The 21,486-nt window shown below is 35.5% G+C and overlaps 3 protein-coding genes and 1 pseudogene across 5 annotated transcripts; 1 reads left to right on the top strand and 3 right to left on the bottom strand.

Annotated features, from left to right (window-relative positions):
* Positions 1–1,867: 1,867 nt before the first annotated feature.
* ankrd37 (ankyrin repeat domain 37) lies at positions 1,868–4,356 on the top strand. Its single transcript, XM_016560072.1, has 4 exons — positions 1,868–2,036; positions 2,248–2,400; positions 2,538–2,629; positions 4,116–4,356. Exons 1-4 carry the CDS (start codon positions 2,013–2,015, stop codon positions 4,333–4,335), a joined length of 489 nt encoding a protein of 162 aa, XP_016415558.1. The 5' UTR covers positions 1,868–2,012; the 3' UTR covers positions 4,336–4,356.
* A 928-nt stretch (positions 4,357–5,284) lies between these two features.
* Positions 5,285–10,308, bottom strand: LOC107746025 (ufm1-specific protease 2-like). The gene is made up of 12 exons (XM_016560071.1): positions 10,203–10,308; positions 9,938–10,016; positions 9,644–9,827; positions 9,471–9,531; positions 9,229–9,383; positions 8,826–9,018; positions 7,990–8,136; positions 7,343–7,507; positions 7,110–7,234; positions 6,429–6,505; positions 5,799–5,923; positions 5,285–5,394 (listed from the first exon to the last, which is right to left on the bottom strand). The coding sequence occupies exons 1-12, from the start codon at positions 10,203–10,205 to the stop codon at positions 5,308–5,310; spliced, it is 1,401 nt and encodes a 466-aa protein (XP_016415557.1). The 5' UTR covers positions 10,206–10,308; the 3' UTR covers positions 5,285–5,307.
* Positions 10,309–10,947: 639 nt separating this feature from the next.
* On the bottom strand, positions 10,948–11,794 carry LOC107746041 (trichohyalin-like; annotated as a pseudogene).
* A 1,356-nt stretch (positions 11,795–13,150) lies between these two features.
* Positions 13,151–19,930, bottom strand: LOC107746050 (PDZ and LIM domain protein 3-like). 3 transcript variants are annotated; one of them, XM_016560103.1, is made up of 7 exons: positions 19,737–19,930; positions 16,295–16,446; positions 16,004–16,088; positions 15,735–15,922; positions 15,399–15,532; positions 14,147–14,258; positions 13,151–13,559 (listed from the first exon to the last, which is right to left on the bottom strand). In XM_016560103.1, exons 1-7 carry the CDS (start codon positions 19,827–19,829, stop codon positions 13,391–13,393), a joined length of 933 nt encoding a protein of 310 aa, XP_016415589.1. In that variant the 5' UTR covers positions 19,830–19,930; the 3' UTR covers positions 13,151–13,390. The 3 variants fall into 3 exon arrangements, with proteins under 3 accessions (XP_016415589.1, XP_016415590.1, XP_016415591.1); XM_016560104.1 differs by lacking the exon at positions 16,295–16,446; XM_016560105.1 differs by lacking the exon at positions 14,147–14,258 and having other exon boundaries at positions 13,464–13,559.
* Between the last annotated feature and the right edge of the window lie 1,556 nt (positions 19,931–21,486).

The following is a 21,486-nucleotide window of genomic DNA, read 5'->3' as shown; positions in this document are numbered from 1 at the left end:
ATTTAAATGCTATTAAACGCAAGTCATGTAAATATGTGAGAAGCTTCCAAATTCTGCACTTTCATCAACTGATATTCACTGTCTTAAATATTGTTTTGAGCTAAATTTCATACGTATGCATTCGTTTATTTGTTAATGGCCAGTGTTGGGGGTAACGCATTACAAGTAACGTGAGTTACGTGATTAGATTACTTTTTTCAAGTAACTAGTAAAGTAACACATTACTTTTAAATGTATAAGAAAATATCCGAGTTACTTTTTCAAATAAGTAACGCAAATTCCCATTTATTGACTGGCAGCTCTTCAGTTCCCATGTTGAGAGAAATCAGGAGTAACTTAAGTTTCAGTGGCGTTCTGTGTGCTTTGTAAACAGGATGGTTACTGTACTAGAATAAATGTGAACATGCATTTACTCATCTCACTTGCACAAAAACAGAATCACTATTTCTCAAAACTTAATTAAAATAGTGAAATGCTCAGAATATTATGCAAACCTGCAATAATTAAATGTTAAATAACTCAAGTATGCTAATCTTACTGTATTATCCAATGTCTTTGCTGCTGACCTGCTGCTGATGATCCAATTCAACCATATTAATGTGTACTAGAATAAATGTGAACATGCATTTACTCATCTCACTTGCACAAAAACAGAATCACTATTTCTCAAACTTAATTAAAATAGTGAAATGCTCAGAATATTATGCAAACCTGCAATAATTAAATGTTAAATAACTCAAGTATGCTAATCTTACTGTATTATCCAATGTCTTTGCTGCTGATGATCCAATTCAACCATATTAATAAGCAAAAACGAATTTAGTTAAACATCACATTTGTGTTTCATTGCTGAAGAGTGAACTTTTTTTCTGCATCCTATTCTTTACGCAATCCAGAATGGCAGCACAGCAGAAAGGTTTGTTTGAGCTGCGCCCTCTACTGTACAGACGTGAATTTACATTTCCTTCACTTTTGGTGTGAAAGGGTCTTTAAAAGATTTGGCAAAAATATAACATTTTTGTTATTAAACAAACAAACAAGCTCAACATAGATTCGAAAAAGTAACACAAAACTAATATAAAAAGTAACCGAGTAACGTAGTTACTTTTTTGGCAGAGTAATGCAGTATTGTAACGCATTACTTTTAAAAGTAACTTTCTCCAACACTGTATAATGTCAGTGACAAATCAACCATCTCTAACCATTTGAGCTGCATTGTTACAATCTGTTTCGAAATTATTTCTCAAGCTGATAAACAAGCATCGCTTTTGTCTGTTATATTATATCGCAGTACGTGACCACTGTACATGTTTACTGATGCTGCTGCCAACTCAGTCTTAAAGGCTGGCATTCTGCTGGATTGTGGGCGTGCAGCTCATAACATTCCCTCAAAGCCTCTTTCATGTTTGCTTGGCACATCTGGCATGACAGATCCATCATCCTTACACCCTGCAAGGACAGACTTGCAAGTTCAGCGTCCTCTGCTATTAAAATAAATGCTATTAAAAAAATCATTTCATGCACTCATAAGCATGAAGGAAAAAAAATAAAAATCTGCACAATCCAACAAAATGTTATTTATCTCTGACCAACCCATTTCAACTTCAAATTCGTTTTTTTTTCTCTCAAATATGACAAATACATTTTTCGGAAGACCGTAATGTAAACAATTTCTTTATTAAATGTACTTATTAAAGCAGAGTATCTCAGAGTGATTATGAATTGATGCAAAAGTGCGTACGTGTGGAACTGCACAGCTTGTTTCGCAAGCTGTAGGAGGATTGATGCAGAGTCACGTGACAATGACTGCCCATTCTTGATCCTGATTGGTCTGTATCATAGAACAACGTGGTCTAAATAGCTTTGTACTTCTGCTTTTTCGTTGTACATGGATCTGTGTGCTTGTTTGATTGCAGGACACTTCTGAGCAACAGCGGAGTGACTGTCAAACACGCCCAGTCAAACTTTTATACGGCATTATTCTCTGTGAAATTATCCAGACATCAGCTACTATGTTTTTGCTTGAGACAGAGTCGGTAAGTCAATTTAATTCATTTATACAATTATGGGTATGAAAAGTCAGAATCATGTTTAACCAAGTAACAACAACAACAACAAAAAAAGCGTTTCAAGCATTTAAAAACGAAAGCCATAGGCCTACTATTTGTCAAAACGCGCTTTAAAACTTTTAGAAAACAATGTCTTTAAATTGAAATGTTGTTTGTGTTTCATTGTGTATCCATTCAGCTGGACTGCATGAGTAATCTTTTTGAAAGCGGGTTTGCGGTGAATGGAGGTCTGAATGGTCGCGGACAGTCTCCAGCGCATCTCGCGGCGTGCGGAGGTCAGGCCTTCTGCTTGCTTTGGCTGCTGCAAACCGGTGCTGATGCAAACCAGCAGGTACAAAGTATCCTCCGTTAAGCAATATTACTTGGGTTTCTGTTGTTGATGACTACATTCCTGTCAGTTAATGTGTATTCCCAGCCCTTTTGCATTTTTTTTTTGTTTGTTTCAACCTTTTATGTGATTTTCTTAAGGACGCGAGCGGAGAGACACCCATGCATAAAGCAGCCAGAGCGGGCAGTTTGGAGTGCATCAGTGTGCTGATGGCAAGTGATGCACATTTCGAGTAAGTGGATGGTTTGATAGTTCCTGTTTCAAGCATTTGTTTGATAGAAACTGCCAAATATTTTCAATATGTATTTATTTTTTAGTTTTTTTATTATCTGTGTTTTTTGTTCTGTCACTGTCATTCTGTTGCACTGTGGAAGCTTCTGTCACGAAAACAAATTCCTCGTATGTGTAAACATACCTGGCAATAAAGCTCATTCTGATCCTGATTCTGATTATGCAGTACATTTAATGTCTCTATATCATGTTATAATCATATATTGGTTGGAAATCATATTTTTCATAACTTTTAATAATCATAACATTTTAACTTCACTTTTTCTTGAGAATATTGTTTTCATTGACTACAGTTGAATCGATTTTTCTCATATTCTCAATATTTTCTGGCATTCCAACATTTTTATTATTATTATTTTTGGCGTCACTTAAATAGTCCAAACTTGACCAAATATTAGCAATGGATCTTATGAATTCTGTGACGTTTTATGATGTAAGTTGGTTTGTCTCACTTTACAACATTTAATCTTATTAAATTAAAATAATAATATTAATACAATATAAATATTATGTAATATTTTATTAACATTTTAAAAGATATGAAAATTAGCTAAATCAAAAGACACTGAAATATGTTAATTTTTATATAAAATGTATTTCTATATAACATATTTATTTTATATACACTACCATTCAAGTTTGGGGTCTTTAAGATTTTTAATGCTCACCAAGGCTGCATTTATTTGATCAAAGACAGTAAGAACAGTAATATTGTGAAATATTCTTACAATTTAAATTAACTGCTTCTGTTAATACATTATAAAATGTAATTTATTCAGGTGATGGCAAAGCTGAATTACTCCAGCCTCCAGAAATTATCATCATTATTGTTATTATCATCAGTCTTGAAAACAGCTGTGCTGCTTAATATTTTTGTGGAAACCATGCTATTTTGTCAGATTCTTTGATGAATAGAAAGAACAATTCAAAAACATAATTTAATTGAAATAGTTTTTTTTTGTAATAGTGTAAAAGTCTTTACTGTCACTTTTGATCAATTTAATCTGTCTTTGCTGAATAAAAGCATTCATTTCTTTCCAAAAATTAAATGAAATAAAAATAAAAAATGACTGGCCACAAACTTTTAAATGGTGGTGCATAAAAAAAATAAAAAAAAACTAACTTCCTCACTGAAAATGTCTTAACTTTTGCTATATGTTAATTGTATTACTATTGTTGAAATAATTAAGCAACAAGCACATTTAAAACAGTGCTTGAGATGATCCCACAGAATATAAAAAAGTCCAGTACACTATATTATAGACATAAATGTGCAAATTAATTTTCAAAAGTTCAAAAGAGCTCAAACATAACAGGAATGTCCCATTGTTTACCTGTTAAAGCAAACGTCATCGATTATAGTCAACAACTATAAACATTTTTTGAATATGAACACTTCTCCAATTAACTATTCCTTTTCCATTCAGCATTTGCAACAACGCTGGACAGACTGCTGAAGATATTGCATGGTCTTGCGGGTTTGATGAGTGCGGGAGGTTTCTGAACATGCATCGCAGAACACAGGACTTGAAGAACGCTTCATTATCATCCCTCTCTGAACGGCACACGCTGAGCAGCACTCTCGCAGGACAGAAGAGAGGCGCGGACTCCAGTGCTCAAGATGGGAAGAAAGCACGGGACTGGTGATGAATGTTCTCATAAAGAGAGAGAATTGAAATTTAAAATAGGCTGTTTAACCATTACTGGAGTGAATGGTAAACAGATGTATCAGTATTCAAAGACTGAATTTCCGGTGGACATTTGGTATTGAGCCTATACTGTAGCCTCAACAGTCTAGATAAATTGACACTGTTCTGGGGTCAGTGATTTGGGGTCTTAAGTACGAGAGGAATGACTGACACTGGTACTGTAGAACTGCTCGGAGCTCAATGTGCTCAGCAAATGTTTTACCTGCCAACAAGAGCAGATGGGAATCAAGGAAAAAGCAGATCATTTTCTTAAAAGGGGGAGACTTCTGGGTTTGTCACTGGAAAAAGTGAGAAAAATTGAACTTGGATCACGTGCATTGTATAAAAACCTTGATGTCACTGAAATGCTTTATGACAATGTTTTATGACAGTGTGCAAATGAGCAGAACAGAAGACAGTTGACTTGCCGCCAAGCTTGGCTAATCAAGACATTCTTAATATGGCAAGATTAGCTAAGCCGAGGTTTAAGTCTCCCCATGTGGAAAAGTCAAGAGACTTTGCAATAATCAATGAATAAGGAAACATTTGCTGTTTGAGTTATAGCTGCTGCTTCTTTTTATTGAATTGCAGGAAGCCTTATCTTGCGCCGTAGATGTTCAAAGATATCTTGTGAATATGATGTATGATGACCTTGTAAACTTGGGCAGTCTTGAGGATATGATGTCATTAATATCATCCATTTGCAGCCGGACTGAAAATCATGTGAGATGTTGCTGAAATCAACGTAACTTTTAGCGTGACTCAAAGCGGATGTTAAAATAGGCATGGACGTTTAAAACATTGTAAGGACAATGAGTAATAAATCACTTTTCTGTGACATGTGGGTTTGCACTCATTGAAACAATGAGACTTCCAGTGAATCCATGAATTCAGACGACAAATAAAAGCGAATAAGTGTCATGCACATGACTCAAATGGTCTTGGGTCTCTGGGGAAGGCAGAGGTTGTAATAGGCATTTTGATCCCAGAACTCTGGCCCCTTCCATCCACACCAGCCCTGAAGAAAATACAAACACACACCATTAACAAATGACCGGCTTAAAACACTGAGCTATTGATTCACCAATGAGATACCTCATAATACAGTAATGTGGAGAGCAATATAAATAAGACATTAGAGAAACTTTAGGTGCAGCAAAATCTGTCATTTTATATTTGACCGACATTTTTTGTCGTTCTGACACAATTTAAACAGTTTCTAATGTCTGAACTATTAACTGATGTTTTAAATGATACACTTCAAATCCAATGTGTCTGGGTATAATGGAATAATATCATAAAAGATTATTATTATTGGTGTTATTAAAGTAGCTTGTTATCATTAAGGCAGAATAGAATTTTATATAATTTTTATATTAAAATGAAAAGGTCTGACTAGAGTAGTGACATTGTCAAATGTACCTTATCAGTGATGGTCTGCAGGTCTTCTCCACCAGTATAGTGAGGGTCCAAGATAAGAAAGCGTATTTGTCCAGTGTTCTCACTCCACACTACGCCTAGAATAGTGTGTGCAAGTATTCCCCCACCTGGTGAAAAAATATGGCTTTATTTTTCAATTACCGTTTACATATAAAAATAGCAAAACAAAAAATCTACATTAAAAAACAAGCAATATTATCTATACACTACAAAAGAATGAGGTTGGTAAGATTTTAAATAAAATATTTTTTACAATTAAAATAATTGTTTTCTATTTTAATACATTTTAAAATTGTATTTATTCCTGATGACAAATCAGAAATTTCAGCATCATTACTTCAGTCAAATCATTCTAATCTCCTGAATCTGGTTCTCAATAAACATTGCTTATTACCAATGTTAAAAAAAAAATTTCAGTACTCTTTGAGAAAAAATATAAAAGTTAGAAATCAGTAGAAAAGAACAGCAAAGCCCAAAGTTTTGAATGATAGTGTATACTACAAGTGTGCTGGATCAGATGTTCATTATAATAATATCAGTTTTTGAGGGGGGAAACCTTGCTCCTATCCAATTACAAGTTGAAGGAAGGCGCTGAAGATAATGTTAACGCACCGATCATGACAGGAGTTCCTTCAGTCTGAAAGTGGTTGGCCAGCTCTCTGCCCTTGGTGGCCAGCTCAGATCCCTGACTTTAACAGAAAGACAATCATTTTTAAAATTCAAACTATTCAGAAACTTGTAAACCTATTTCATCATAATCTTGCATCTGCTTTAGTTAAGCTTAAAGCTGGAATACACTACTGGACTTTTGCCCCGATTTTCAGTCTTGAGGAGTTGACACTAGTTGCCGAAAGTCAGAGCCAATGGAGCAGTCAGAGTTGACAGATTTCACAGAAAATTGCACAATATTTCAAACGTTTTAGCTTTTAGACTATGATTCCCATCCAGTCAAGGATATCAAACATGTCTGATATTTTATTTTGAGCTGACTTTATATATTTACATATTGTTGTGGTATTGTGTGATCCTTAGTTGTTTAGTTTATGATGCTCAGTTTTCTTCTGTAATCATTTACAAATTAGGCAAGTGCATGATGCCTAGTTTTTACAATTTGTTCAGATTTTAAAAGTTGTGTAGAGTATTCCAGGCTTTAACCAAAATGCATAGTCACTTGTGTGCGGTGGTATACAGAAGAAAAAACGTGTCCAGTTTTTCAGAACCTACTCCAATATGATCTGTTATGGCCATTACCACCCTAATCAATACACACACACACACACACACTTTGTCTACCTGACAAACATGATCTTTGAGGTGACCCCCAGCAGCTGGTTAAGGACAGCTTGAACTTCGATGGAGCCAATCCACTGACGTGAACTCACAAAACGTGGCTCTTTATCCCCAACATCCACAAGAGCCTGAAAAAGCACCAAATGTTTGGTTGTAACAAGGGTTGCTCCTCTTAAATACATAGAACAAGACAGCATAAATTGAACACCATCCCATAAAGTGACAATTTTGTTTACCTGCTGGATCTGTGTGTGTGTGGGCACAGCCGTCTCCACATATCCTTGCTGCTGAAACCAAGAGAAAATAGTCTGAAGGGAACGATATGCACATCCCCAGCCATTATCATCCACGTGATCCTGCATGTAGTGATGATAACTGTACACACCCTGCACCAGATACAGCTAGAGAGAAACACAAGACAAAGACAAGATTGTTAATGGTTAAAATTGAATTTCGCAATCAAGAGATTTTGCACTTTAAAAAGTGCTCATGACATATTCAGCCAGCTGTAAACGGGGTAGTTTACCGATAAATGAAAATGTTACCATCATTTTACTTACCACCCATGTCATTTTCTTTCATATTTGTCATCAATCATGTCAATCAGATGTGTCTAAAGTCTCCATTTTGAAATTAACAAGCCAAATTTTTAAACAAGTACAAGGGGAGATTTGATCTGCTTCTCACCCTGAATTATCATATGACTTCAGAAGACTTGGAATATAATATTAATAAGACGTATGGAACATTTATGATGCATACTACAAAATTCTCATTTTGTGTTCCACAGATAAAAAGGTAAATAAATAAGCTAACATGTTTAGAAACGACAAAATGAATTTCATTTGTGGGTGAATTATTACTTTATTACATACGGTCTCACCTTAGCATCCTCAATGTTGGGTGGGTTCAGGTGTATGTGGGGATTGCGGAGGTATCCGTCTTTATAAGCTGCATCAGGGAAATGAAAGGCATTGGCACGTCTCAGGTATGGCCTGTCACATGGTAATTTAAACTTCCTGTGCAGATCCTACACACATAGGAAGTTGACATGGTTTAGGGACCACACATGTGGATCAGTAATAATCAGTTCAATAATCATTGAGACATTGTGCTTCCTCTGATGAAAACGTTGTGTGTGTACTGTGTACACTACCGTTCAAAAGTCTGGGGTCGGTATGTTTAACTCATGTTTAATTGTTTGAAAGGACCAGTCCAGGTCTCTTATGCTCACTTAAGGCTGCATTTTTATAATCAAAAATACAGTAAAACAGTAATAATGTGAAATATTATTACAATTTAAAATAACTGTTTCCTATTTTAATATATTTTAAAATGCTATTTATTCCTGTGAGGACAAAGCTGAATCTTCAGCATCATTTCTCCAGTCTTCAGTATCACATGACCCTTCAGAAATCATTCTAATATGTTGCTTTGCTGCTCAAGAAACATTTCTGATTATTATGAATGTTAAAGACAGTTGTGCCGTTTAATATTTTTGTGAAAACTGTGATACATTTTTTTCAGGATTGAAAAAAATTTAACATTTATTTTAACATTTATTTGATTTTTTTTATTGAATTTATTTATTTATTTTAATGTCTCCTTGCTAAATAAAATAATTAATGATTATTAATAATTTATTAATACTTAAAAAAAAAAAAATTATTCTTACTGACCCTAAACCTTTGAACGGTAGTACATTTGTTCATGTCTTGCCTCTCTGACGGCCTGTAGCTGGCTATCTGGCACTCCTGCAGGGTAGATTACAGTAATGAGTCCAGCTGGTTTAGGCAGTTGAAAGTGAAATGGCTGTGGCACCAGGAAAGATGAGCCCTTCCTGTAACGTAGCACCACCTCTTCCATGTCTGCTAACTGCTTATTTAATGCCTCCACCAGCCCTGTACACACACTGAACAATCACACACACACACACACACACGTCTGGTTTGCTATCCTTGTGGGGAGAAAAACAGGTACACACACACACACACACACACAAGATTGTGCTGAACTTCACAACCCTGATCTTAGCATTCAATTCATAGCAATAAGAACACTTCCTTATAAACCTCAAAGATTTTGACAACCTGAGCCAAAAAAAAAAAAAAAAAGCACTCACGTTGCCAGGCTCTCATCAGTGGTCACAGACAGAGTACAGTCTAAAGGCAGTGGCATCTTCACACAATGCTGCTGTGTGCTCACTCGGATGAGACTAGGAGCTTCATCCCCAGCAGGTTCTGTGACCTCAAACAACAGCTTCATATTCACTACAGTCTACATAAAGATGGACAGCAGAGAGTTACTGTCAGAGTGACTGTTAACAGTTACCACCTTTCAAACAATCTAGTCAAAGACTCTCACAGGTCCAGATTTCTTCTTATCTTTCTTTTTTGATGACTTCTTTCTCCCACCATCATCTGACCTGTGGACAGCAACAAGAAAGTATCATACTTTGTTAACATTCTTACGATGCATACTACATAATACTCTACATACACAAACATTAAAGATATGAAAGACCTAACAGTACTTACTCTATACACTGCAAAATGTCTCCACATGCTGATGCTTCGGTCAAGCTTTCCACACTTGACTGGAAACCAGCGTTAGGCCATATTAATACTGGACTGTTACATACAGTGAAAACAATATTTTTTGATGATACTTTGGATCGGAGATCCTGGAAACTTTTTGATATGGTGCTTTGACTTTGTGCGCCTGCCAAAAGGAAAAATAACCAGCGTATATGTAAATGTTTTTTTCATAAAATAAAGTTAAAATTAAAAGTTTTACAAATCAAGCTCATCCTTTTATAATTTAAGCTTTACCATTTGAATTGTCAAGCTGGCAAGCAAACTCCAAGATTCCTTTCAATCGAAATATAAAGTCGCACTCTTCTGAATAAACCTGAGGAAATCGAAACACGCATCATTAACTGCTTAAGACAGAAATAATTGAGTATATGGATCGTGCTGTTCATTAATTCCCTCTGAAGCATATGTTGACAAAAGGCTAGCTCATAAACATGAACATGGTTTCACGAAAGAAAGCGGTTTGTTTTCAACAACAGTTTGTTTCAAAATAGCTTATTACCATTTTAATTCCCTCGACCAATGATCAAATTCAGCTGCGGTCACCAGAAGGCTGACATATTTGATGACGTATCATAACACGTCCGCATCTTCCTCGCGTAGTTGATTTCGTGTCACAGGGAAAATACAGTCTCTTACTGCCCCCTGCTGATCTGACTGTGACGGCGCAAAGTGTAAATGATCCAAATACAAGGCAATGACAAAAATATACTGTACGACTTTTCTGTTTAATAAATTAACTGTAAGTAAAGAATGAATGTTCTTTCAGAACAAGTAATATTGCTTGAGAATGTTTATTTAGTTTTTAGCCTTTAACAGTAAAAAGAAACAATAGTTGTGGGAGAGAGGATGAATGGCAAAAACAATTATGAAATCATGATCATTTAATATTTATTGAAAGAATATTATTAATTAATTTCTAACCAGTAGAGATTCATTTATAGAAGCTATAATAATGGCACAAATTTAAATAACATTTTACTACAATTTAAAATAACAAAAAACTATATATACTGTATATATGTATGTATGTATGTGTGTGTGTGTATATAATATCTGTCTCAGTAACATTCCCTGATATTTTTCCCAGGTCTTTGTATTTTCTCTTTCTCCTTGGTTGTATGTCTTCAAATTGAACCTTTATCTGCTATGTTGTGTCGCCTCCTATCAGTAAGAAAACATTTAAAAATAAAGCCAACTTGTAAATAGTGAACATCATCAACATTTACAGTTTGTTTCAACTAGTCTTACTTATAGGATGCTGAGCTGGTGGACTTTGCTGTGGTGGACTGTAAAGCAAGGCTCTCAGAGGGTTTCCCTGAAAGACCAGCAGCTTTGTTGTTTCCTTTCAGCTGCAGTGAGATGCTGTTAGTAAGGCTGATATATTCCTGATGGAGCCTCTTTACTTCCTGACGCAGTAGATTCCTCTCAGTCTCTACAGTGAGCAGGCAACATGCTAGTTCATCCAGCTGCTCCTGAACTCTCTCTGCTCTACGTTCAGCATCTTTTATGACCTGACTGCTGTGGTGCAGACTCTCTCTTAAGAGTCTGGTTTTCCTGTTGTAGCTGCGTTATCTTCCTCTCTTCGACTATTTCTGAATCCCGTTTCATTCTTTGAGATTTCCTGACTGGTTCCGTTAAGTTCTTTACCTTCTCTTGGAGAACAACGACTGTTTCTCTTAGTTGCTGCTTCTCCTGGTGTTTACAGCATGAGACTGTCTCCAGATCTTCAGTCTGAAGTCTGTTCTGCTTTAAGACCTCTGTAATTCTTTGCCTCATTTGCTGGTTTTTAATGAGAAGTTGTTTGTTCCTTGTGTCCAGGTCTTTGTTGATGTATTTAACCGCTTTAAACCTCTCCACAAATCTCTGCAGCTCTGTTTTGCATTCTCTGGAATATTTCTTTATCTTTTTAAGCTTCTTTTTAACCTCTAGGTTTTCCTTCTCTAATTGTGTGCACTTTACTAAATAGGCCTCAAATGGACACTTACGGGTTTGTTTAGCACAGCCTGCTTCATGTTTCATTGCTTTCTTATTATCCTCCTCAAGACGCACGGTGTCTTTAAGGTTTGTGGTTGCTTGGGACTTGCTGTCCATAACATGGTCTCCTCCTCTTCCTCTTGTTTGCATGGCAGGGGTAGAATTTAACCCACACGGGAAACTATTGTCTGAAAATCTAGACTTCTCCATGATGTCCGTGGCACTGACAGTTCTGCTGTGTGTCGTTTATCAGGTCTATGTAAAGCTATTCGACTTCTCCTTCACCCCGTTGACTGATGCCTGTTATACAACAGCAACTTCTTTCCTTTTGTGTGGGATTCCTGAAAAGGATAACCTTATTTATCTCAACTGTATTTAGAGTAGCAACCCAATGCAATTAATTGCATTTGAACTCATTTTATTTCTTGCGTTTAACCAAAAACAAGAAATACAACTTTATCATTAACTGTGTAACTAAACCAACCAACAAACAACGTGACTAAGTAACGTTAACGTTAAAACTAATTTAAGGTCCGTTCACACCAACAATACAAATAGCCTAAAGAGAACTGTAACCATATCATTATTATAACCAGGATTTAATTCAATATTTAGAATTAGAAAATGAATAGAATATTAACAAAGCATGAGTAAATAAACATTTATTTACAATACTCCCTTGAGGCCTACCGTAACAATGATTGCAAGATCACTTCATTAAGCACCTAATATTTTGTAATTTTCGTCTCATTAGGATATCCAGATATCTATTTTTGGGTGAGAAAGTACATTACCGCGAAGAGGGGGACACTTACTGATCATTTGTTTATGCTTCTTGCTTCGATTCATATTTACTTTAGTTTGATAGGTGTATCTATGGTAACCTCGTGCGGTTCGCGTCAATACTGTACGTCGCCGCGTGAGTAACTTAACGTTTTTTTTTCTTCATTCCCTTGTCTCTGTTCAATAACCGATCGCATGTCTAATTATGTTATCGTAAATAATAAATATAAACCGCGTGTTAGTCCGAATATTGTTTCTGAGGGTAATATTGACAATCGAATATGAAAATTGTAAGGTTAAATGTTTTTTTTTTTTTGTAATAACATTTTTTAAATGCGATCTGTGTATAAAACAGAATAAATAAAATTCATGTAAAAAATATATTATTTATTAGTATTTATGATACATAGCCTATATTTGGCTAGGCCATGGCAGGACACTGCATCACTCAAGGTGGCAGTAATACTCCAAAGCAGACTTTTCTTTACAAGTGATGACAGAAGAAGAACAAAAATGAATTTTGAATTGAAATGAATAAATGCTTGACATATTTTGAATTCATAAATTCTTCTTGTGACATGCATGCACATCAAAAATGATGGCAATGATGTAAGGACACATTATGTTGTCAGGAAAATGCTCCCCTGTCTTGCTCAAACACACCTGACAAGAGATATGATTCTCCAAAAAACAAAACCTTTATTCATACAAACTTATTTCAGTCAACACACCCTATTCCTACAAAGTGCAAAATAGCACACATGACATGACAATGCACTATCCATAAATGTGTCTCTCAGTATTTGGTTGACATGATTGTGCATGAATTGTGGTAAAACTTTTGTGTCTGTGGTTAAAACAAGATGTTCATGCACTGAGTAGTTGAGTTGCAGTTGGTGCCCTCATGCAATCAGAAGAACAACGAGAAGGTCAAAGGTCGGGACTCTCAGGAGGTTTGGCCCGGGCATGAGCGTGGGTTTCACAGTATAGCTCATCATCTATGAAGTAGTACCCTCTCTGCTTTAGATTTTCCTCACATTCGGTGCACACAAAACAGTCCGGATGACGAAACTTATCCTGAACCTTCACAACCGTCCCACTGAGAAAACAGAGACAGAGCCAATCAGAGACAGCCATCGAAAAAGAGACAGGGAGATAGAAATGGTAACCTGGATTCATGAGATCTTACTGATCCCAAACTTTTGAACAGTAATGCACTTTTATATGTTCATTCCTTTAGGTGTGAAAGTGGGAAAAAATATGAATACATAGGTATCATCACGGTTATCAGCCCATATTAGAGGAATGTTGTCCATTATTGGACAATACTAGTGTTTAGAAATGATTAAGCAAATCTCAAAATAAATATCCACTTTTCATTCTGTACATTGTTATGTTGTGATGCCTAAATTCACTTGTAGCCTAATAATACTGAAAATGATTGCTTTTATTTATTTATTTTTTTTAAGCCAAAGTTTGTAGAATTTAAAAAATGTATCACTTATTATCAGCCATAACATGATATATATATATATATATATATATATATATATATGGTTTATCATATTTGACAGAATTTTTCTTTCTTCTGTTGAAGAAATACTTGGTGGCTTCTATGTATAACCAAGAATAAAAATAAAAATAAATGTTTTGACAATGAGCAATGACTCAAGTGGCCTGACTCACACTATGCCGTTACCACACTTATCACACATCGGTAGCTTGTGCAAGTTCCCCGCCGGGGCAGATGGCTTGGTCGTGGGGGCACAGACTTTCCTTGTCACTAATGGACGTGTACCTGTCAATCAAAAAGATCGGAATCCCAGTACCCGTCATGTTTACATTACAGTAAATCCAAATGATTCCAATTCAATTGCAGATTTCAAAAGTACCGATTATTTGTACCCTAAACATTGTTATCTGATTCTAATATTCGGTAACGTGCATTACATCTATTCAGAAACTGTCACTAAACTTATGTGAGCATAATTGGCATTTTTCTCTTCATGACATATCTTAAGGAAATATTCTAAGGTTGGCATGGCTAATATTGTCATATGTAAAGGGGTCCTATTATGCTTTTTCACTTTTTCAACTTTAGTTAGTCTGTAATGTTGCTGTTTGAGCATAAAAAAGATCTGCAAAGTTACAAAGCTCAAAGTCCACTTCAAAAGGAGATATTTTATTTCACAGAAATCACTTTTCAAAACCTACAACGAACGACTCGTTTGGACTACAACGCATATTTTCCGGGATTTGTGATATCACAAATACAGACGAATGGGACGATTACACTGAAGCTCGCAGTGGTAAGGGGCATGTCATTTCCCGACCAGGCGCCGAGTGGTGCCAATCACAACACACACTGGCCTTGCTAACCAATCACAGCACATTTCGTATTTCAGAAGGCGGGCTTTCATTTGATACAGGAACTATTCGAGCCGTTCATGCCAGACTAAAGAGGTGTTGTAATAATATAAAATATGTGAAAAATAATGTGTTTTTCGAACAACCTAGTATGAGAGCCTGTTCTAGTACACCCCCAAAACAAAATCAAGACTTTGTAAAAGAGCATAATAGGACCCCTTTTAATGGATAATAATGGATAATAGTATTATCTTATGTAACTGTAGAACTGTGTACTGTATAATACAATATTGATGCTGTAGATCAGTGTTACATCTAATATTTAGTATAATATCTTGTGTACTGCATAAAAAAATAAATGTTCAAAGTTGTAAATAAAACACAAATTACTGGAGTATATTTTACAAGAAAATACTATTTCAGTTGTTCTACATCAAAATGCCACATTTAATTCAATGTGTTTAATTCAATGTGTTGAACTAGCAATTTCTTTGCAATTAATTAATTATTAAATATTGTGCATTCTCTTTTGTTTTTGTCTTTCTGTTATTGCAGTGTGTGCATGTCATACCCTCACTGTTGATAAAGCTCTGTAGGGCTTTAAAGGATCCCGACTGTCGTGGTTCATGGGGCTCATCTTCATCTTCATTTCTCTGCAGCAGCCGATATACATCTGACTCCTCTATATTGCTAAGCTTCATGGGACTACACACATGTAATTTCAAAGTAGTCTCCTCCATAGAATCAAACTAGATGTTATATTTCAATACATGATGATAACTGAGCAATGTTTCTTGATCAGCTCAGTGCTACTAACAATACAAAAATACCCATGTCCTGATCATTTCCTAGAAGGATTTACTAGACTGAATAGCTCAGGTTCGGGTATGAAGGTTTGAACATTCACCTTTCTGGTTTGTTATGGATGAGGCCCTTGAGCTGTCCTTGTAAGGCATCCTGGATATTGCCTGAAGAGTAAAGGCCAATAGGGGAGTTGTAGGTTGGGCTCACCACCTGACGCGTTTCATCGATGTTGGCTGCGGCCACAAAGGGCGAAGCCCTTCGATTATGGCCTGTTCCTATTGGTGTGTACTCCTGTCAGGCAAAAATATAAGCATTATAGATCAAACCACATGATACAGATAGACATCATACATAAAATATGAAGACACATACTTGTCTCTCTGCCTCTAGGTTCATTTTAAATGGATGGCTTTTGTTGTGTTCAGCGGCATTTGGTGACCACAACTTAGTCTCTGGTCTGCAAAACAATGATATGATCACATTTTCATTATTTATTGTTTTTCCTATTTGGTCTGAATATATTTATTTGAACACATTCAAAAACACAAAAACGCCAAATCTTAAAAAAGCTAATGCACATCAGCTTCCCCTTTATGTGGTGCAGAGTGCAAGCTCATGTGCTGCTGTCCAGCTACTTAGGTGGATCTAAAGGTGACCTCTGACCTCTCAACAGTAAGTGTGAGCTGATGGGTGGCATCCTTGATTAGAGTCTGAGCCTCCGAGTGCATCATGTTTTCTGCAGAAACTCCATCTATTGCCAAGATGATGTCTCCAGGAGAGAGGTTGACTCTGGCAGCTTTACTTCCTGGTGATATCTAAAAACGCAAAATTGTAGACAACATCAGCAGGAGCTAGCTGAAAGTGTTATCAAATGGCAACGCTCCAATCTCTGTTCTTACTGATGTTTAATAAACAAAAAGATGTCTAAAAAGTACATTCTTCCTCCTCTTCTTCTTCTTCTTCTTAATGACCTATTATTGATAGTTCTTACTTTCAATAAAGTTAAAAAGTGAATATCAAATATTCACAAGACTTTTGAGAAACGTTTATGCGTACATTGTTTATTTGTAGATCTTTTGCTCCCCACAATAAAAACTGCAGAGCTTTGATCATAATACTAAGCATTTAAATATCTTCTTACTAAGACATATTATTGTGATTTATTTATTTTATTTTATTTTTTTATTTTATTTTATTTTATTTTATTTTTTATATTATTTTATTTTATTTTAACTTATTTTATTTTATTTTTTTATTTTATTTTATTTTATTTTATTTTGCCATATAAATATCTGCAACTGTACCAAATTGCATTTTTTTTTATTTAGGCCTCTCATACATTTTTATTTAGTCCTCTGAATAAAACTGAGGTGTTTTTATTCTCCTTTAGTTTTTTTTTAAACCATGACTATATTTATAATATTTATAATTTATAGTTTCAAATGCTATAAAATGTTTTTTTGACAATGATATAAAACACATGAATACAAAGAGTTCATTTATAACAACTTGTTACATGTCTTGAATTACGTTCTTCCTTTTCTTTATTGTGGAAACTCTTTTTCATTGACCCACATACACGGCTGGAACAACATGAAGGTGAGTAAATGATGACAACATTTTTGGGTGAACTATCCCTTTAATGTGTGTGAGTGAGGACACAAATGTGTATAATGACATGGGTACTACAAGTAAACATGGTTTATGAGGACACTTAAACCCAATGGCTTAAAAACATACTAAATGGCATTTTTTAAAAGTCAAAAAAATGGCAGTAGTTTTGTGTGAGTGGTAGGTTTAGGGGTATGTTTAGGGTAAGGGGATAGAAAATACAGTTTATACAGCACAAAAACCACTACGTCTATGGAGAATCCCCGTAAACCACATTTACAAGTATATGTGTGTGTAAGTGTGTCTGAATGTCTATGTGTACGTGTAAGTCCTTGTCATCATTGGTATGTGCACCCATGTAAACTACTCTCCACAGTAAACATGCTGGGGAAATAACAGTCTCCAGAGAAGTTCTGCAGTCCTGCTGTTATCAGTTCTCAGAATGAAGCGCTACAGATGAATTATAGGAAACTGCACATGCACTGCATTATTTGACTTGCATTACATGAGCAGAATGGCATGTATAACCGCATAAGAACCAAATGTAAAGGTGCATCCATCATATTAGTCATATATCAAAAGGCATTCTGGGTGCAGTGGGGTTTGTCTGTGGAACTGCACTGGTTTGGCATTGAATCAGGCCCTGACTCCTAAATGAGCTCTTTATCAGCAAGCAGAAAGACGGATCAAGAACTCAATATGTTTCTTATAGTCTCTTATCCATTCATCCCAGATGTAGCAGCTTTATCTTTTTAATTTAAAATACAAATGCACCAGTACTTTTATACCTCATATGCTCAGAACCCAAATTTAGTCCACTAGAAGGCATTTGCTCTACTAACAGAGCAGAACAGACCAAATCAAGATGACTTTCACAATACAAAGGTCTGTTTTCTAGTTAAATATCTCAGCATCCTTAAAACAAGATCAGTTTACTTGAAAAGTGCAACTGCATAATATACCGAGCCTGCTTTCATAATAAATTAGCGAGTGGTTTCTAGAAACGACTCCCAGTTTCTAGAATCCAGCTTAACAGATACATAAAAAAAGTGACCTCAAGTTTTATCCCAACCAATTTTCTCTCTCCTGAGAGACAGCTCCACAGTCTATTGTCATTTGTGAGGCCAACAGATCCCACTCTTACATTTTGAGTACAGTTCAACAACCTGCTGTGGGTAAAACAGGCCTGGTTTCCAAACATACTTTGATTAATAAAGTCCAGGTTACAGTCCTAGCTGCAAGTAAAAACAACTCCCAAGGCCTAGAGACAGAGGACAGGAGGGTGTTTGACCAAAAATGGCTGCGCAATGTTGAGATTAAGTAACAGTGTCATGTTGAACCGCAGAGTGAGCAGAGAATGTTCCAAGTGTGAAATCTCATTAAAGCAAAGTAGAAATCCAAAACTAGAGCTGCACAGAGAACAAAAGCATAAAACCTCTGCGCAAACAGATCAGCACAATAACTTCATTGTGTATTTCAACACTGGAGTTTTGATCATGTAATAGGTTGTAACCTTGTGAAGTTATTTAAACAATCAATTTTTTTTAAACAGTATTATTGTCTGAAGATTCAGTTTCCATGTGAATTTAAAGAAGCTTTTTTGAAAGATATTATATGACTGTATGACTTTCTTCCACGGAACACAAAAGCCTCAGACTCAGTTTGGATAAGAGCAGCCAGGATGTTCCTCAAAAATTCACCTTTTGAGTTTCATGGAAGACAGAAATCATGGTTTGGGATGACATGATGACTGAATTTAAATTTTTGGGTGAACTATTTCTTTAAGGGTCAAAAAACAAACAAATCCAAAGCTGTTTGAATCAGTCAGTGCTTCTATCTATCTATCTATCTTTCTTTCTTTCTTTCTTTCTCTTTTGGACTCTCTGACATTTGTTTAGACGTAGAATACACAAATCCACTGCCGCAGCAGGTGTGAGGATCCACATGTTAGTTCCAGTGAATGATTCATCAACAATTTTAGCTACACACATAAATAGAGCACGAGGATAGCCATTGTTCTCCTCCATAAAACATTCTCTTTATAAGGGATGACATGCTGCAATCCTCAATTCATGCCAGATTTCGTTGTATACAATTTCATTATCAAACTGATTTATTCTCTTTTACTCACTATGTTTGTGTTTTATGTATTGTATGAATCCTTTATCAATATTGTCATGCACTATGAAGTGTCCTTTTCTAATTGAGCTTAAAAATATTTAGTTTTGATTTAATGTTTTTTTTCATTTTTATGTTAATGTAGATATGTCTCTCTCTCTCTCTCTCTCTCTCTATATGTATGTTTTATGTATGTACACACACACACACACATTATTATTATTATAGAAGAGATGAGCATTCTTAATCACTGAGAATTAGAATTCAAACAAGGCATATGAACAAACACTTCCTAAAACAGGTCAGTGAAACAAGTCATTGCACTTTTTGTTTTTCACTGAATTACAACTGAATTGTAAAATCTACACACACTCACTTTGGCGATGGTAAGGGGTTGGCTGAAGTCTTGTCCTCCAATAAGTCGAAAGCCCCACGGCGCAGGTCCATCCAGCACAACAGTGAACGGCATATCCACAGCAGGTGTGTGTGTGTGTGTGTTTCGAGTGTGATGGTGAATTCAACTCTAAATCCTTTAGAGGAGATTGAAGACCACTCCTCCAGAGTGCTGGCTTTATCTCTTGCTTTATACTGTAGCTTTCTCTCTCACTTTTTTTTCTATTTCATAATGCTCTTCCCTCTCTATCTGTCTGTTCATCATGGTTTCCATCTCAACTCCCTCTCCTCCGCTCCACTAAGATCTCATTTTACTTCATTTCTGTGCCAGTTTCTCTCCATTTACATCTTAATCTGTCTTATCACATAACTAATCTTATCCACCTCAATCAGATATCAGAACAATACATTATACTGTTACTATGCCCAACCTTGTTTACACATTCATTTTTAGAACCAAGAGACTTTTTTCCAGTTTAAAGGAAGAGCTTGCACAAACAATGAAAATGTCCAGAATGTTCAAGCTGCTCTTTTCCATCTCAAAAAAACTTAAAAATAAATATTAATAATAATAATAATTGTCATTCCACCTTTTAAAACCTAATAATCTTCTTTCAGTAATGTATTTTTTTTAAAAATTATTTTGTCTGTAATGTCTAAAAATAACAATTTATTTTCTTTTTTTCTTTTTTTGTAAAGAATATGGGTTACACTTTATTTCGATAGTCCACTTTAGACATTCTACTAACTATAAGTAACTTTGTAACTACATGTCAACTACATGTCAACTAATTCTCATTCATTTGCAACTACATGTCTACTAACTCTCAGAGTAGACTGTTAGGGTAGGTTTAGGGTTAGTAGAATAAGTTGACAAAGAAAGTGTTAGAAGATATTAAGCAGACAGTCTACTAATACTCTACTAACTGCTAGTTGACATGTAGTTGCAAAGTTACTTGCTGTTAATAGAATGTCTAAAGTGGACTATCGAAATAAAGTGTTACCAGAATATGCATATACACAAGTGCAAAAATTAAAGACTTAAAAGAGAAAATTATTTTTCTTTTTTTTTTTTTTTAGGAAATTGTTATCTTGATCATGTATACAAGGCTTGCATAGAAAAGCTTCCATATAGCTTGCATGCTTGCTATATAATTTGTTTAGAATGTGAAAAAGAAAATTTTACAGATTTTGAACAACAGAAGGCTGGTGCACTATTGGACCAGTCACATATTTCCTCAAACTAAGTGGTTCACTTGGTGACTTTTTAAGATATGCAATCTGAACAACAACAACACACACAAATGTGACTTTATCAAAAGAATCTAAGTGGTCATAAAAAAGCTGTTTTAGATGCAAAAATGATGAACAGCAAATGTGTGGCCATTTTTGTCCAGCCTCGGAAGGTTGAACATTACTTCAAGGTTCCCTGTATTGCTAATATAAGAATGACTGATCTTTGATCAGAACGACAAAGAAACATACAGCCACCAGAGATGGAGGCAGGACTCTGCCTGCTCTGGTCCTCGTGGCTGCTTGTATGGGCCTGGAGAGAGGATTCACTGCTTCTGCCCTTATTTGGTGAGTGAACGAAGTGGAGGCTTGTGAAGTCTCACAGGCACATTCTTCTATTACCAATCTGGATCTCGCTGTATTACACATTTAGTTAAGAAGAACCCTGTACAGTTCTTCTAATTTTTACATATTCTCCTCTTGTGTGGCCTATTTTTACT

This window comes from Sinocyclocheilus rhinocerous, unplaced genomic scaffold, assembly GCF_001515625.1.
Source record: "Sinocyclocheilus rhinocerous isolate Xijiao unplaced genomic scaffold, SAMN03320098_v1.1 scaffold288, whole genome shotgun sequence".
NCBI classification, from domain to species: Eukaryota; Metazoa; Chordata; class Actinopteri; order Cypriniformes; family Cyprinidae; genus Sinocyclocheilus; species Sinocyclocheilus rhinocerous.
Note: the sequence above shows the minus strand (reverse complement) of the source record. Positions and strands in the feature narration are given on the sequence as shown.